This window comes from Talpa europaea, assembly GCF_964194135.1.
Source record: "Talpa europaea genome assembly, chromosome: 8".
Taxonomy (NCBI): Eukaryota; Metazoa; Chordata; class Mammalia; order Eulipotyphla; family Talpidae; genus Talpa; species Talpa europaea.
Window position 1 is genome coordinate 71292523 of NC_140075.1, and position 15066 is coordinate 71307588.

A 15066-nucleotide genomic window follows, 5' to 3' on the forward strand; every position below is an offset into this window, starting at 1 on the left:
CAAAATTTAAGTGAAAAGGGTAGAAGGATAAGGTTGTGTGCAGGATAAGTGTGTAGGATCTAAAGTTACAGAAATATCAAGTGAGGCTTGAATTATAATTTTCAATAAAAAAACTAGTCAATAAAAGAAGGAAAAAATAGGGCCTCCCCAGTGGCACAGCGGGTTGAGCGCAGCACTGTGAAGCTGTCCACAGCCTCTGCAGCGCGTGTTTGATACCCTGCCAGCCAGGGAAGAGCCCCACATGGCACGGCAGACCTCTCCTATCGCGCCTGCTGCTCCTTTCAGCAGTGTATTTCGGTCCGTCTCCCTGTTCTGCTCCCCGCTCTGCCTCTGGTGAATCCTCTCACCCTCCCGTGCCTCTGGCCTGTACCCCAGTTCTTGTATAAAAATAAATAAATCTTTAAAAAAAAAAGGAAGAAAAATATTAACTTGAGCTTTTGGGTCAACAGCAGCATTATTCCGCTGGTAAAACCCTACTATATTCTATTTATATGACATTTCAAAATGTGTACAACCCAGAGAAATACAAACACACACAGACTCACACCCTCATAATTTCATAATAATGTCATTGTCCAGTAAGACTGGTTTGACTCCAAAGCCTAGACACTATTATCACACTATTCTGCTGTCCATAAAACAGAAATTAGTAACTTTCTCAAATCATAAACAAAAAATCAAACATTAAAGTATTCCATTAAAACCAAGTGGTAAATGTATAAATTTGATATTTTTATTCTTTATTAATTATATTAATTGTATATATACTTTAAAAATTCTTTTATATTTACTGCACATTACTTAGTATTAAATAGTTTTCACAAGTCTATAACAAGGTTAAAGAAAAATGGGCAAAGGTCCTAAAAAAAGAAAATTAAATACAGGATCAGATCTAGCAGAGATTAAGACTAAAATATTCATTGTCAGTGTGAGTCTAGGGAATCCAGCCTCGCCTCCACAGCACTCTGGATCTGGATGCTCCTGAATTACTTCATTCATATATTTATTTTTAAATATTTTGCAAGTCTACATTTCTCTTGCCCATTAGTGTACTCTAATTAAAGAGTATCTTAATCCTTTTCACAGCTCCAGTACCCAACCAAGTGTCTAGTCTATAAATGGCACTCATGAATCACCTCAGTAACATGTCTGAGAAACACAAATCAGAAAATCAAAATTATCTGTGCCAGAGATAAGAGGAAAGGTAGCTAGACTCTGATAATATTACTCCCTAAAGCTTCTGCATCCTACCATATACCCAGTTACTGAAAGAAAAAATTCAGAATCACCCACAATTTCTCCTTTCCTACACAGAGATTAAGAATGACCAGTATATATTAATGAAAATGGAATGTCAAATTTTTTCAGATAGATAACAACTTATACTTTACAACTTAAAAGCTTCGTAAGCAGAGAGGTATGGTTCCCAATGAATAATCAATAATACTGTAAATCCCAGATTTCCCATTTCTATTATGTACACTATCAATAACAGCACACCAGTCAACTACTGTTAACAAAATAACTATCTGAAGTCCATTTTTAAGATACAACAGAAAAAATAATGAGCCACATTTTTATTCTAAGAAATGTTGCTAATGTTAAAGAAGTTAGTACATCAGAATGATTATGTAAGTTAGAACATACTTTTGTCCTAAGTCAAATAAAAACAATGGTTCTGAGGAGGAAAGAATTGTCTTGATTCCCAAACATGACCCACTATTCTAAGTGTATCACTATTTCTAAGCATATTCACTAAAAACCGTAAAATGTACTCTAAAACAGTATTTAAAATAACATCCTTGTCTAAACTAGTTATGTTTTTGGTGATATTACTGGTGACATAATGATCCCTGCTCCCCTCTCTCCCCAAATAAGGATATTATTTTTTCAAAAATCACAAGCCATGTTAAAATCCTTCAATCTTTACCATCATTTCAACCAAAAAAAAAAATAAATAAAAACAAAATAAAACAATTTATTCAATTCCTCACCCAAACTGAATCCAAACAAATTTGGAGCTTAATATAAACATCTCTTGCTTTTTAGGATTTGTGTAGAATAGCATTTAGTAACTAAAATGGATTGCATTAATTTAAGACACTAAGTTATATATAAGCTCATGAGTCTCTAAAATAACATAATAAAGGACATAATTTAAAATAACTTCTGACTGCTAAATTTTAAATTAAGAAAATTTTTGCATTCAGAACAATAAAGAGGGGGGGAAAGTCCAGACATTATTTCAGTCACTGACCCCAAAGTCAAAAGGCTTTAAAATTTTTTTAATGCAAATAAAGACTAATGATAAATACTAATGACTCCATCATAAAAGCTTAAAACTTTAAAAAACTTTAATTTTTAGTTTTATAACACAGATAATGTCATTTTAAATTTTCTTATATGAAAAACCTACTTTTTTCTTGAAGATCTGGGTAAAAGAGAATTCCATGGGAGTATATAAAATTCAATTCTCATCAAATAGCTACTGTAACCCAGCAAGAGAGGCATATTTCAACTATTAACTAACTTAATGAGGGAGCAGTATATATCTTCAATATTTTCTTTATCCTTAAATAAAGACAGAATGTCCATATAATGGTATGTATACAATAAAGATGGAATGTCCATATAATGGAATGTATACAGGAAATAAAAAAGAGAAGGAAGGTGGGTTAAATATTTTAGGTGAAAAGATAAAAGATATTTTAAGTGAAAAAAGGTATGGAGTCCTATGTTACTTTTAACATTAAAAGGGGCAAGTGGTGTGCATATGCTTAATTAGCTACATGTTTTAAGTGCTGTACATAAAAAATTAACTCTGGAAAAAGACATAAAAGGCTAACAAGAGGGCTCCCTATGGGAAGGGTAACAAGGTAATTGCAGGACAGGAAAAAATGGAAGCTTCCTCACTCTATTGTTTTGTAAGTTTTGATTTTTGAGCAATATGAATGTATGTGTACCAAAGAAAAAAATTAAAAGTACTTTACCTTGCACCATTGTTCCTAATGACTTCCACAGTTTCTTCAACAAAATATCGATCCTTGATATATGCAAAAATATCATCACAAATTTCATGTAAACGTGAACGATGGGTAAGGTTGGTCAAGTATAAAACTGGAATAATTAGTGGTTCTGGAAAACTCTGAAGATTCTGTCTTGCTTTTTTTTCTGACTCAAGTGCTTCCTGATAAGTCAGTCCAGGTCTACCCGTCACAGCACAACTCCACACAAGACTGTTGCACAGAATGGTTCGTTCAAAAAAGTCGCTGATTAAAAAACAAAAGCAAAAATCCATTACCTATCATTTCACAAACTGTATATGATAAAGGACTGTGGCTTTATTGAAAAATTTTACATAGACGGTAAAACTCAAATAAGGGTTTGATTAACTGGTCAACTTACATATTGATACACACCTAAGGAAAAATATATTTAGACTAGATGTTTTTATTTTACAATTTGAAAGGTACATTCAGCCAAAATTGAACTTCAATTTCTTTCAGTTTTGAAATTGGGAGTCAAGTCAAACTGAAAAACTCAACCTTTCTTTTCCTCTTAATTTTTAAGCTCTTTATTTGGAAGCAGTCAAAACACTGGAGTCATTTCAAGCACTTAACTATGAATTTTTAAAGACTTTAACATAAGAGTGGAAGAAATCTAAGCATCTAACAAAAGAGAAAGGTTAAGTAAATTATAGTACTTCACATAATAAAAAATCATAGTCATTAAACAGTGTAAGTAGAGTTCTTTAACATGTTAATACAAAAAAAATTACAGTTTGACTCCCTCCTGTATCTTTTGAAAGTAAAAGCTTACCAAGATATGATGCTCTCACTTGTGTTTAAAAAAAAAAAAAAAGGCAGGAATAAAGAAAGATACCTAGAAAAGCATGAAAGATTTTCGGAATTTTTTTTTTAAAGATTTATTTATTTATTTATACAAGCACTGGGTACAGTCAGAAGCGCGGGAGGGCGAGAAAACTCACCAGAGCCAGAGCAGGGAACAGAACAGGCAGACTGACTAAGAAATACACTGCTGAGGGGAGCAGTGGCCATGGCAGGAAAGGTCTGCACGCCATGTGGGACCCTGGCAGGGGGCCAGGGATCGAACTGGTGCCACAGAGGCTGCAGGCAGCTTCGCAGCCCAGCACTCAACCGCAGCGCTCAACCGCTGCGCCACCAGGGGAGGCCCAAGATTTTTGGAATGTTATACAAAAATCAAGTAACAGCAACTGCATTCTACTCTGCTTTTCTGCTCTGACAGAGTTTAACATGAGCATTTATCTCTTTGCAAAAATTCTACCTAGTCACTTCTATAATGCCAAGAGACCTAAATATGGAAATTTTTAAGGTAAATCAAGTAAAAAAAAATTTAAATCACTGAATAATACAATCTCATTTATACCAATTACAATACCAAAATGTGTATATTTATACAAATACTGTAAACAGATATTCCCTCTGGAGAAAGGGACTGGAAAAGAAAAAGGAATTTTTATATTGTTTGAAATTTCATAATGAGTTTGAACTGTTATAAGAAGCATGTACTTGCATTATTTTACAATATTTTTCCCCCAGGGTAATATTTTTTAAATAGAAAAAGTAAAACATGCAAAAGGTTAATAATGGTCGCCTCTAAGTGGTAAGATATGGGTAAATATTTTTCTCATCTCTATACTTTAGTGTACTTTTCAATAATTACATTTAACAAACATATATGGTTGGTAAACGTTTTCCTGAAATCCCTTTTTCCTTCTACCATCTTCCTGATTAATATATCTGTATAGGTTAGCTCTGATATATTCTGATCTCTAAAGATGATTTAGGGTAATTCCATTAAGAATTTTATTTAGGGGGCCTCCCTGGTGGCACAAGGGGTTGAGACGCAACCTATGGGGCTGTCTGCAACCACTGTACCATGAGTTCAAGCCCCGGCCAGGGAGCTGCCCACCTGGTGCAGCAGACCTCTCCTGGCTTGCCCATGGCTCCCCTCAGCAGTGTGTTTCCATCAGTCCACCTGTTCTGTTCCCCACTCTTGTCTCTGGTGGGTCCTCTCACCCCCCACATCTCTGGCCTATACCCCAGTTCTTGTATGTGTGGATGGATAAATCTTAAAAAAAAAAAAAAATTTTTACTTATATATTTGTCTGTAGAACCACCACCAACCAAAAAAAAAAAGAAATCCATGGAAAGAGAAATGAATTGTACTTTAACATAAATGAGCTCTAAAAAGATAGTATGCGTAAGTCTTATTACATGACTCTAATTCAGTACAAAGGAGAACTTTTTGAAGTATGTACTCTTTAATAGAGGAGATTATAGATGCACATCAGTAAAATACAAAATAAAAAGTGTTTATAAGACAGAGACAGATATCCTGTGGGAATTTAGTGGAAGGGAAGAGGAGGCAGGCAAAAAAGATCAGGAAATACCAGAACATTTTTTTGGAGGAAGTGGCATTAAGAGTCAGGCCCAAAAGGAAAAATAGAGTTGAAGAAAGAAATACCAGAGAGAAAAAAGATGAACACAATCTGGTTCTTCTAGCAAGAAAATCTGTGTCAGATAAATTATTAGCTAAGAGAGAAGCAACAGACATAATAGGTGGTTATCAGTTGTGCAGAATTAAATGAAAGAATCGCCGTACTTTGAAAACTGTCTTATATAATCAAAAATTTTACTGTTTAAACCTGTAGGTTCACTTAGAGAGCTTCATTAAAAAAAATTTTTTTTAACGATTTACTTATGCATACAAGAACTGGTGTATAGGCCAGAGGTGTCGGGGGTGAGACGATTCACCAGAGACAGAATGGGGAAAAGAACAGACGGATTGACTGAAATACACTGCTAAAGGGAGCAGCGCATGAGACAGGAGAGGTCTGGGTCAGCTCCCTGGCCAAGGATCGAACTAGTGCTGCAGTGGCTGTGGATAGCTTCATAGTGCTGCGATTTAATCCCTTGCTCCACCAGGGTTAACATTCAAAGCTGACAAGAGTTAATACATAATGTATCTGAGTTATACGTCCAATAATTTAAACTATTCCTAGCATTACTTAAGACAAATGAAATACTTCAAATCAAGATATCTTACATATTAACCAGTCTCTAAATCAATGCTAGAAGAAATAGAATGCTGGCCACACATACAACTAAAAAAATGTAGTGGTCACATTTCTTTAAAAAGAAATACTAATGAAATTAATTTCATTTAACCCAATATATCCTAATTTCATTTCAACATGCAACATAAATGCTGAAAATTTTAACCTTTTTTTTAGCTAACTCTTTAAAATCTAGTATGTATTGTGTATTCACTGCACATCTTGCTCAAGTTACATTTCAAGTTCTTTACTATCACAGCCAAGTAGTGGTTTCCATACTGGATAGCACAACTCTAGTCATAGCAGGTCAACATTTGGTAGTCTGGGAAACTGGTTGTCTATGGGTATTTGGTTCTATGGTAGGTCAGTGTAAAGCGAGTTGCAATAAAAGGTATTTAAATTAGTTAACAATGTCTAAAATACCAAGAAGAGCAATGGCACAAGTGCCACAAACCTCTACTAAATGTGTTACTTGCCAGAAAAATAAGATAGTAACCACTGATGTCTAGCTGCCTTTCCATACCCACATTTTACCTTCATCCAGAGTCTGTGCTTTTTGTTTCCTTTGTGCCTATCTACTCCACAAAGTAGTAGTTACAGATACCCCTGCTGTACAAAAAGATCTATCTTCAGGAGAGAGGAGGCAGGGCACACTACTACACTGAACATTTTAAAGTAAGGGGAAAAAGCCCAAGGGCTATTTCTCCCTATTTATCACCACCATAACCACCCCCATCCCCAGGGTAGCACCATCTCTAATATTACATAACTTCACTCTCTACTATTTCTGTAATTATGTTCTTCAGCCATTTTTTATATACATACAAATGCATACAGATTTTATTAATACTGAACTTGAAAGGGCAGGATATAAGCCTCTCCAATTTCTGTATAACTATATAAAATGCTGAAACTTTTACAAGAAGCACATTTTACTATTGTGACAAAAATTATAAAATACATAGTATTTAATAATTCTCTTTACTGGAAAAGGGCATAGTGTATTGGCTTGGAGGCCAAACCCAGGCATGCACCTGTTTTTATAATTGTATTGGAATTCAGTCACAGCCATATCTTTAGGTATTACCAGTGACTGCTTTCTCTTTTTTTCTTAATATTTATTTTTATTTATGCATACGAGACCTGGGGTATAGGCCAGAGATTATGCAGGGGGTGAGAGGATTCACAGAGACAGAGTGGGGAACAGAACAGGCAGACTAACTGAAATACACTGCCGAGGGGAGCAGTGGGCGAGTCAGAAGAGGTCTGCTGCACCATGTGGGTTGCTACCTGGCTGACCTGGGATTGGGGATTGAACTCTGTGCTGCAGAAGCTGCAGATTGCTTCACAGTGTGGTGTTTAAGTCCTTGCGCCACAAGGGAGGCCCAATGACTGCTTTCTCTTTATATCTACCAAGTTGGGTAGGTGCAACAGACAACCTGTGACCTGCAAAGCCTAAAATATTGATTATCTAGCCTTTGAAGAAAAAGTTGGACAACCTCTGTTCTTTATAATGAAAAACTGCTTCTAAATTACCAGGTTGAATACTGGTTAAGAACTCACCACTAACATAAAGTCAACCTCTGGTGAATAAACAGAAACTTAATGTTAATTTGTTGTGTGTTGAGAAAACTAAAAACCCAGTAGAATAAATTTAAGAATGAAGTAATATAAAAATCAGAACCAAATACAATTTCAGGCATAGTTTTGGACCAAAGTGTATTCTACTAAATGGTATTAATCAGACATAGAACAAGCTAATATTAAGCAAAATGATCAAAGGGACATATACGGGCGCAAGTGGTTAAAAATGCAACCTATGGAGCTATCTGCAGCCACTACAAAGGGAGTTCGATCCACGACAAGGGAGATACCCACATGGCACAGCAGACCTCTCTTGACTCGCCCGCTGCTCCCCTCAGCAGTGTATTTCAGTTAATCTGCCTGTTCTGTTCCCCAATCTGTCTCTGATGAGTCCTCTCACCCATCACACCTCTGGCCAGTACCCCCATTTCTTGCATGCATAAATATATCTTTAAAAAAAAACACACAAAAAACAAAGGTACATAAGCAAACTCCCCTATACACAAAATAATTAGTATAACTGAGAAACGCAGCCATAGGTTAAAAACTAAGATAATTCCTGACTTAAACAGCACATGGTATACAAGAAATGGAAAGTATGCTTTATAAACTTAGAAAAATAATCATCTATAGAAGACAGCATGGGTTGTTCTAACAATTTCCTTCACTGAAAGCATTACAAGAGCAGGAGGTCAGGACATCACGGGTATGGCACTTACACGCCTTATATTACAGAAAAAAAGACAGGCTAAATAAAAATTTATTACTTTTATTCATACATACAATCAGGTAAGAGTGCAAGTAACTAAAAATATAAAATTTAGTTAGAAAAAAACAATTTAATGAGATATTATTTTGCATTTTAATGCTGCCTCAGACAGATTTAGATAATGATATGCAAGGTGGGCTCCTAAAATCAGCAGATAACACTAAAGTGTTGAATGGGAATAAAGCTTTTTAATACTCAGAGACTAAAACCTTAAGTAGAAATCAATAAAGGTAGACCATTACACTAGTTAAACAAAAGTCCTAGCTTAAAAATATTAAAAAGGCAAATTTTTTTTTAAAGATTTATTTATTTATTTATACAAGCACTGGGTACAGTCAGAAGCGCAGGAGGGTGAGAGAATTCACCAGAGCCAGAGCGGGGAGCAGAACAGGCAGACAGACGAAATACACTGCTGAGGGGAGCAGCAGGCGGCAGGAGAGGTCTGTGAGCCATGTGGGACCCTCACACCTTCAATCCCCGGTGGCTGGGGATTGAACCGGTGCCGCAGAGGCTGCGGGCAGCTTTGCAACCCAGCGCTCAATGGCTGCGCCACCAGGGAGGCCCTAAAAAGGCAAATTTTAAGTGAACTACAAATTCACACTTCTGTGCCTTTTTATATAAATTCCTCTGCTTAGAAAACATTCCCTACAGTATTCTCTGCCTAGAATGCACTTCTCTCCCATTTTGTATCGTCACATCTCCATCTTTAAAGGCCAACACAAATACTACCTCTATATGAGGGTTTCCTCAACTTCTCATCTCTATTTTCTATATTTTTCCCTATATTCTTCAAACATATAGAATATTTTCTATATGTTGGAGACATACATTCATTTCTCACTAAAAGAAACAATTATCTCAGCTCTGCAAAGTCTCTCCAAGATGTAGTGTCAAGAATATAAACAAACAGGGCCTCCCCGGTGGCGCAGCGGTTGAGTGCTGGGTTGTGAAGCTGCCCGCAGCCTGTGCAGCGCCGGTTCGATCCCTGGCTGCTCTCCGGCCACCGGAGGAGGGTCCCGCATGGCGCACAGACCTCCTCTGCCGCTCACTGCTCCCCTCAGCAGTGTACTTCAGTCCTTCTGCCTACTCTGCTCCCCACTCTGGCTCTGGTGAATTCTCTCACCCTCCTGCGCTTCTGACTGTACCCAGTGCTTGTATAAATAAATAAATAAATCTTAAAAAAAAATATATATATATATACACAAATAAATTCTCATTGGCACACCACATTAATTTTTATGTTTATCCAGATAAAGGGCACATATAATTGGGAAGGAGAAAGGAACGTGTCTGCATCTCACCTTAATCACTTGCAGAATATGACTCTGTATGTTACAAAACTTCTCTGAGCTTGGTTAAAATGCATAAATAAATAAAATCTTAAAAAAAAAAAAGGAATGGTCTCTAAGTTAATTCACAAAATAAAGTAATAATACAGTATGCTCAGCATACTGTATTTAATAAATAGTGTCAGTTCTTACTGTTTAGGTACCATATTTGCAGAGAGATCACAGAATACACAGGACAGAGAAACAATGTTGAGAATCTTGAAAGAGAATGTTTGGCAATGGGAAGGGAGGCAGAAATACTAACTACAGAAGGATTATCAGCAAACACCCAAAATCCACTCAGGATGAGCCAAGTATAAAACCTGTATCAACTGTGTCTTAAGGGTAGACTACTGCAAAAGAGAACTAAAGGTGAATAGCTTCCTTAGCAGTATGACTCTGCTACTCTTCTCTCCAAGGAATACAACTACTTCTTGAATCTGGGTTGGCTTTGAAGATATGCTTTCATAAAGCTATCAAAGAAATGACAATGAGAGGGCCTCCCCGGTGGTGCAGCGGTTGAGCGCTGGGTTGCGAAGCTGCCCGCGGCCTCTGCGGCGCCGGTTCGATCCCCGGCCGCTTCCCGGCCGCTCCTCGGCCACCGGAGGAGGGTCCCACATAGCGCGCAGACCTCTCCTGCCGCCCGCTGCTCCCCTCAGCAGTGTACTTCGGTCCTTCTGCCTGCTCTGCTCCCCGCTCTGGCTCTGGGGATTCTCTCACCCTCCCGCGCTTCTGACTGTACCCAGTGCATGTATAAACCAAACAAACAAACTAATAATAAATAAATAAATAAGATAAGACATGCCTCTAAAAAAAAAAGAAAAAAAAAAAAGAAATGACAATGAGAGATATCCACTCTCACTCTCTTGGAACCCTGAGACCAGCATGTGAAACAGCCTAGGCTGAAGGATGAGAGATCACATGAAAAGAAAATCTATCTCAATATACTAATCATGTCGCACACTTTAAACATTTTACAATTTTATTTGCCAATTATACCTCAATAAGAGGGGGAGGAGAGGATTTGGGGGAGAGAATAAACCACACACATACAGAAAAGTCATCCCAGCTGAGGTCCCTGACATATAACTGAGGTCATCTCTTACTCCATCCTGTCTTGCCTACCTTCCAGCTGACTGGAGCCAAGTGTGTGAGTAGAGACCAGCAGAAACCAAAGTGGCAATTCACAGAATATGGAGCAAGTAAAATGGGTGGTTATTTTGAGTCACTTTTAGAGTGGTCTGTTAGAATACAATATACATATTCTGTTTGAAAAACAAATACATCAACACAAACTTAGTAGCTTGTTAAGCAGAAAAAGGTAAAACTCAAGGTATTTTTTTTCCCCAGTGTAAGCTGAAAGTATTATGGTTTGCACATTTAATATCTAGAGCTTAATCATTTGGGGGTGTAGTAAAGAAGTCAAATATGTGGGCAGACATTAAAGGACCTAGGCAGCCAGCTTTAATGCCAAGCAATGCCCGTATGCTCTTGGGGTATATTTCTGAAAATTTCAACAAATAGTATGAAAAATTCCCCATAGGTAAGCACCATGTGATAATAAGAATATAAACTCTAGATTGGTGAGCAATAATTCTAGTGTTACTAACTGCTAGATATGTGAATTTGGACATTGATCTTAGATTCACTCTTCCTATGCCAACACCAGCTTCCTAGTCCATAAAAGAGGGCTGCTGAAAGGACTGAATTAACACGTGAAGAACTGATGAACAATGAAAACAGGATGCCTTATGAACTAGTTAAACCCCTTTCACTGGATAGCCAGGTTGGCATATAAGCTAGTCTGTCATTGATTTTGGAAGAGAGCACTATATTTTGTATGAAAAGTTTAAGTCACTCAAACATAGGAAATATATTCCTATCCCAAGGGTCTAAATGCTTGAGTGATTTTATTTAGAAGTTATTGGGTAATAAAACAAATCACTTTCCTATTCCACAAATCTACAAACGCTGGTATTAGGACTTGACTATTCCATTTTTTGAATAATCCACTGCCAAATAGAAGAGAATCGTTGTGAGCTAGCCAAATTACAAATAAACTTTTATCTAATTTAAGAGACCAAATTATACATTTTAGCTATATGTTTGCTTATAGTTGCTGTGCCATTTTTACTGTGTCTCCTTTACTTATGAAAGCAGGTCAAACAAGAGTTAGCAATTAGTTAAAAAGAATATAGTTCAAACAAACAAAATAAAGGAGTATGTATCATATAATCACTAAGAATCCATCTTGGTCATAGTCCTCTTATCAAAGAATTCAAGGTCTTGGAAAAGAAAACGTGAGGCAACAAAGACATTGCACGATTGCAATAATAGCAGATGTTACACTACATAAAATGGAGGGGGTGATACTGCTCTCTAGAAGGACAAAGGAGGAAGTGTTAGGCTATAACATCAAATAAGATAGAGACAGAAAACTATTTAGCAATTAAAAGGTCACTGGTAACCTTGAATAACCAGAGTGAGAAACAGAAGTTACTTTGCATTGTGTTGGGAAGGTAGAAAATCTGAGACTGGTTAGAGAAAGTTATATTCGAGAAATCAAAAACCTGAGCAAATAGGTGAGCATAGCATTCTTTAGACTAATACAATGCACTTAAAGAATCTTCAAACAATCAGTGATTTAAGGAATGAGTGAAAACAGTTCTTTCCTTAATGGTTTTGTCCAGACTATGCCAAAGGTCAGATAACCATAATACTGCAGACCACTATATACCATCTGCCACAAATTAATTTTTGGAAAGATTTCTCTTGTAATCATCTAAAAGAAAAGGTAAACAATCCAAAATTTAACAAATTAAGAGGGCAGTCTTCCGATTTTGAAAATTCAAAGTCATGAAGACTATTGCCTAAGAACACTGATTGCTCTGTTTTATTCAAAGTAAATGATTAAATATCTTTGCTTCCATTCCAATTGCCTTCCCAAATGCTTGTAATTTCCCAAAACCCAAACACTTCAGCACAGAGAAAACAAAAACCAGTAACTTAAGAATACATTTAAGATTGCAAGGAGGTAGTTCCTTATTATGAATGGAAAGTGGGCAGGCCTGAAATACCAAAAATCTCATTACTGCATTTCAGATTTCTCCATAAGACTAATTCATCAAGAACAGTATACTGAAAGTATTTAATTTAAAAAGGATAACAGACATATTCATTCTTCCTTCTAAAGTGAGAAGAGCCTCCTCTTAAAAAGATAAAGATTATTATCAACGGAGAAAAGTTTGAAGTTTAGGCTTATTTCCTATTTTGCTGGCATTTTATAAATTTTTTTTTAATTCGGAATTATTACCAAGGATTTTAACTTGAAAAAAATAAGATATCATTCTGGTCATGTTACCTAATCCAATTCACTTAAGCAGTTAGAGGAGTGAACTTTATTTGAGTAACAAAACAAGTCTGTACAAGAGCAGGTAAGATGTGCACTCCTATTTAAAAGTACTGTCTGCTAAAAAACTTCTCTAGATAAAACATGTTTACGTGTAAATTTCTGTGGAGAGGAAGAAAAAGAAGTCATACTTAAAATACAAGCTCCAAGGAAAATGACTTGTCGAACTTCACAACTCATTTCTCAGACAGGTGCACAGTTTGCCCAAAAACCCTCCCACCCTCAAACCCCTGCTCAGAAAAAGGTGCCTTCTACACAATTTGGGCGCTGTAACACTTGGTTTGTAAGCCACAAAGGGATTCCTTGTAAGAGGAGCGAATAAGGCAAAAGAAAGAGGAAGATCTGGTTGTTTCAATGATGGATCAACTGAGGTTCTCACTTGGCGATCCTGTTTAAACACACACCTCTAAAAACACCCCGTTGTTTGGTGTCACAGGTGAAGGGGATCTCTTGGGATAAACCAGGCGAGGGACTGAAAATGTAAGGGTTGCAACTGCACAAGCAGCAGCTCCGGATTCTTATCAAAACAATAGCGAGTGGCACATGTCAGGCGGCCCACATGCGCGGGGGGATAAAGAGGAGACTGGCGGAGGTTGGAGTTGAACTTGCCTTAACCCCCTCCCCCAACTCCCTCACCGCCCTCCAGCTACGCGAAAGTGAAAATCAGGGGTGCCTAGCGCTCCGGTCTCCCCCCTCCTTCTATACCGTTTCTCCCCACGCCTTCCCGCCCCCGCCCCGCCCCGCCCCACCCCGGCTCGGCCCCGACTTCTTCCTCACCCGGTCTCCCGGGGGCGGAGACGCCGAGTTCCCCGGGGCCGGGAGTTAGTCACCAAGAGGCGGTGACAGAGCGCGTCGCACACTCCGAGGCCTAACCGTGCGGGACAGGAGGCCGCCGGAGGAGCCTCGGGTGTCCCGGGCGCCCGCCGCCGCCCGCCGCGAAGTCCCCGCGTTCCCCGAATCTCAACTTCGCCCCCTCCCGCCCCTACCCTAAGCCGCCCCAACGTCAGGCTCAACTCTCCACCGAGGAAACGACGCCGGCGAGGCCGTTTCCTGCCCCCGGGGGCGGGGATTCCCTCCTCGGGCAGGGGGACCGCGGCCCCGCGCCGCTGACCCCAGAGGGGATCCCCTCGGCCGCCGGCGGGGATCCCGGAACTGGCCCCGGAGCGCGCGTGTGGCCGCGGCGGGGAGGGGCGAGGCAGGGAGTTTCCGCCGCCCCGGCGGGCGGCAGCCACGACTAGCAGCGGTCCCCACCGCCGGCGGGGACCCCCAAGCTCCTCAGCCCCGGCCCGCTCGCCCCACGCGCGCCGCGGCCGACAGGGCCGCCCCGGGGCCCGGCGCGGCCACCGGGTCGGCGGGGGGGGGGGAGAGGGGCTGAGAAACGCGGGACCGCGGCCACCCGTCACTTTCAAGTCGCCCCGCCAGGCGCCCGGGGTGAGAAAAAGGAGAGACAAAAGGGCGCTGGGGAGGGAGTCCCCACAACCTCTCGCACCCCCCGCGCCGGCCCGGCCCTTACTCGTAGTGGCGGAAGATCTCGTTGGTGACTTTACAGTAGAAAACTTCCTCGTCGGGCCGCAGGTCCGCGGGCGGCTTCTGTCTCACAAACGGCTTTCGGTGTAGCAGAGGCATCTCCCGGCCGCCCGCGGGCTCGCCCCGACCCGCGGCCGCCCGCGCCGGCTCCGCTTCCCTGTATCAAAATTGGAGGGAAAGGAAAGCCGGTAAGGTGGGGAGCGCCGGGCGGCGGCGTGGGCCGGTCCGCGCGCCGGGGCGAGCTCGACCGCCTTTTGTGTGACTGACGCGCCGCGACCGCCTCGGGGCCGAGGGCGCTCCAGCCGCCGCCGGGGGTGTCGAACGCGCGGAGCCGCAGCCGCCCCAGCCC

At 40.0% G+C, this 15066-nt stretch overlaps 1 protein-coding gene across 3 annotated transcripts in view; it reads right to left on the reverse strand.

Moving 5' to 3' along the window:
* The window catches only part of BAZ1A (bromodomain adjacent to zinc finger domain 1A), a gene marked incomplete at both ends in the record, with an annotated part of 90265 nt that extends 75449 nt beyond the window's left edge, over positions 1 to 14816 (reverse strand). For all 3 annotated transcript variants that reach the window (XM_084240911.1, XM_084240909.1, XM_084240910.1), the window contains 2 exons: positions 2991 to 3269; positions 14704 to 14816. In XM_084240911.1, the coding sequence (XP_084097037.1) occupies positions 2991 to 3269; positions 14704 to 14816 (392 nt within the window). The remainder of the gene's footprint in view (positions 1 to 2990; positions 3270 to 14703) is intronic.
* Positions 14817 to 15066: the final 250 nt, after the last annotated feature.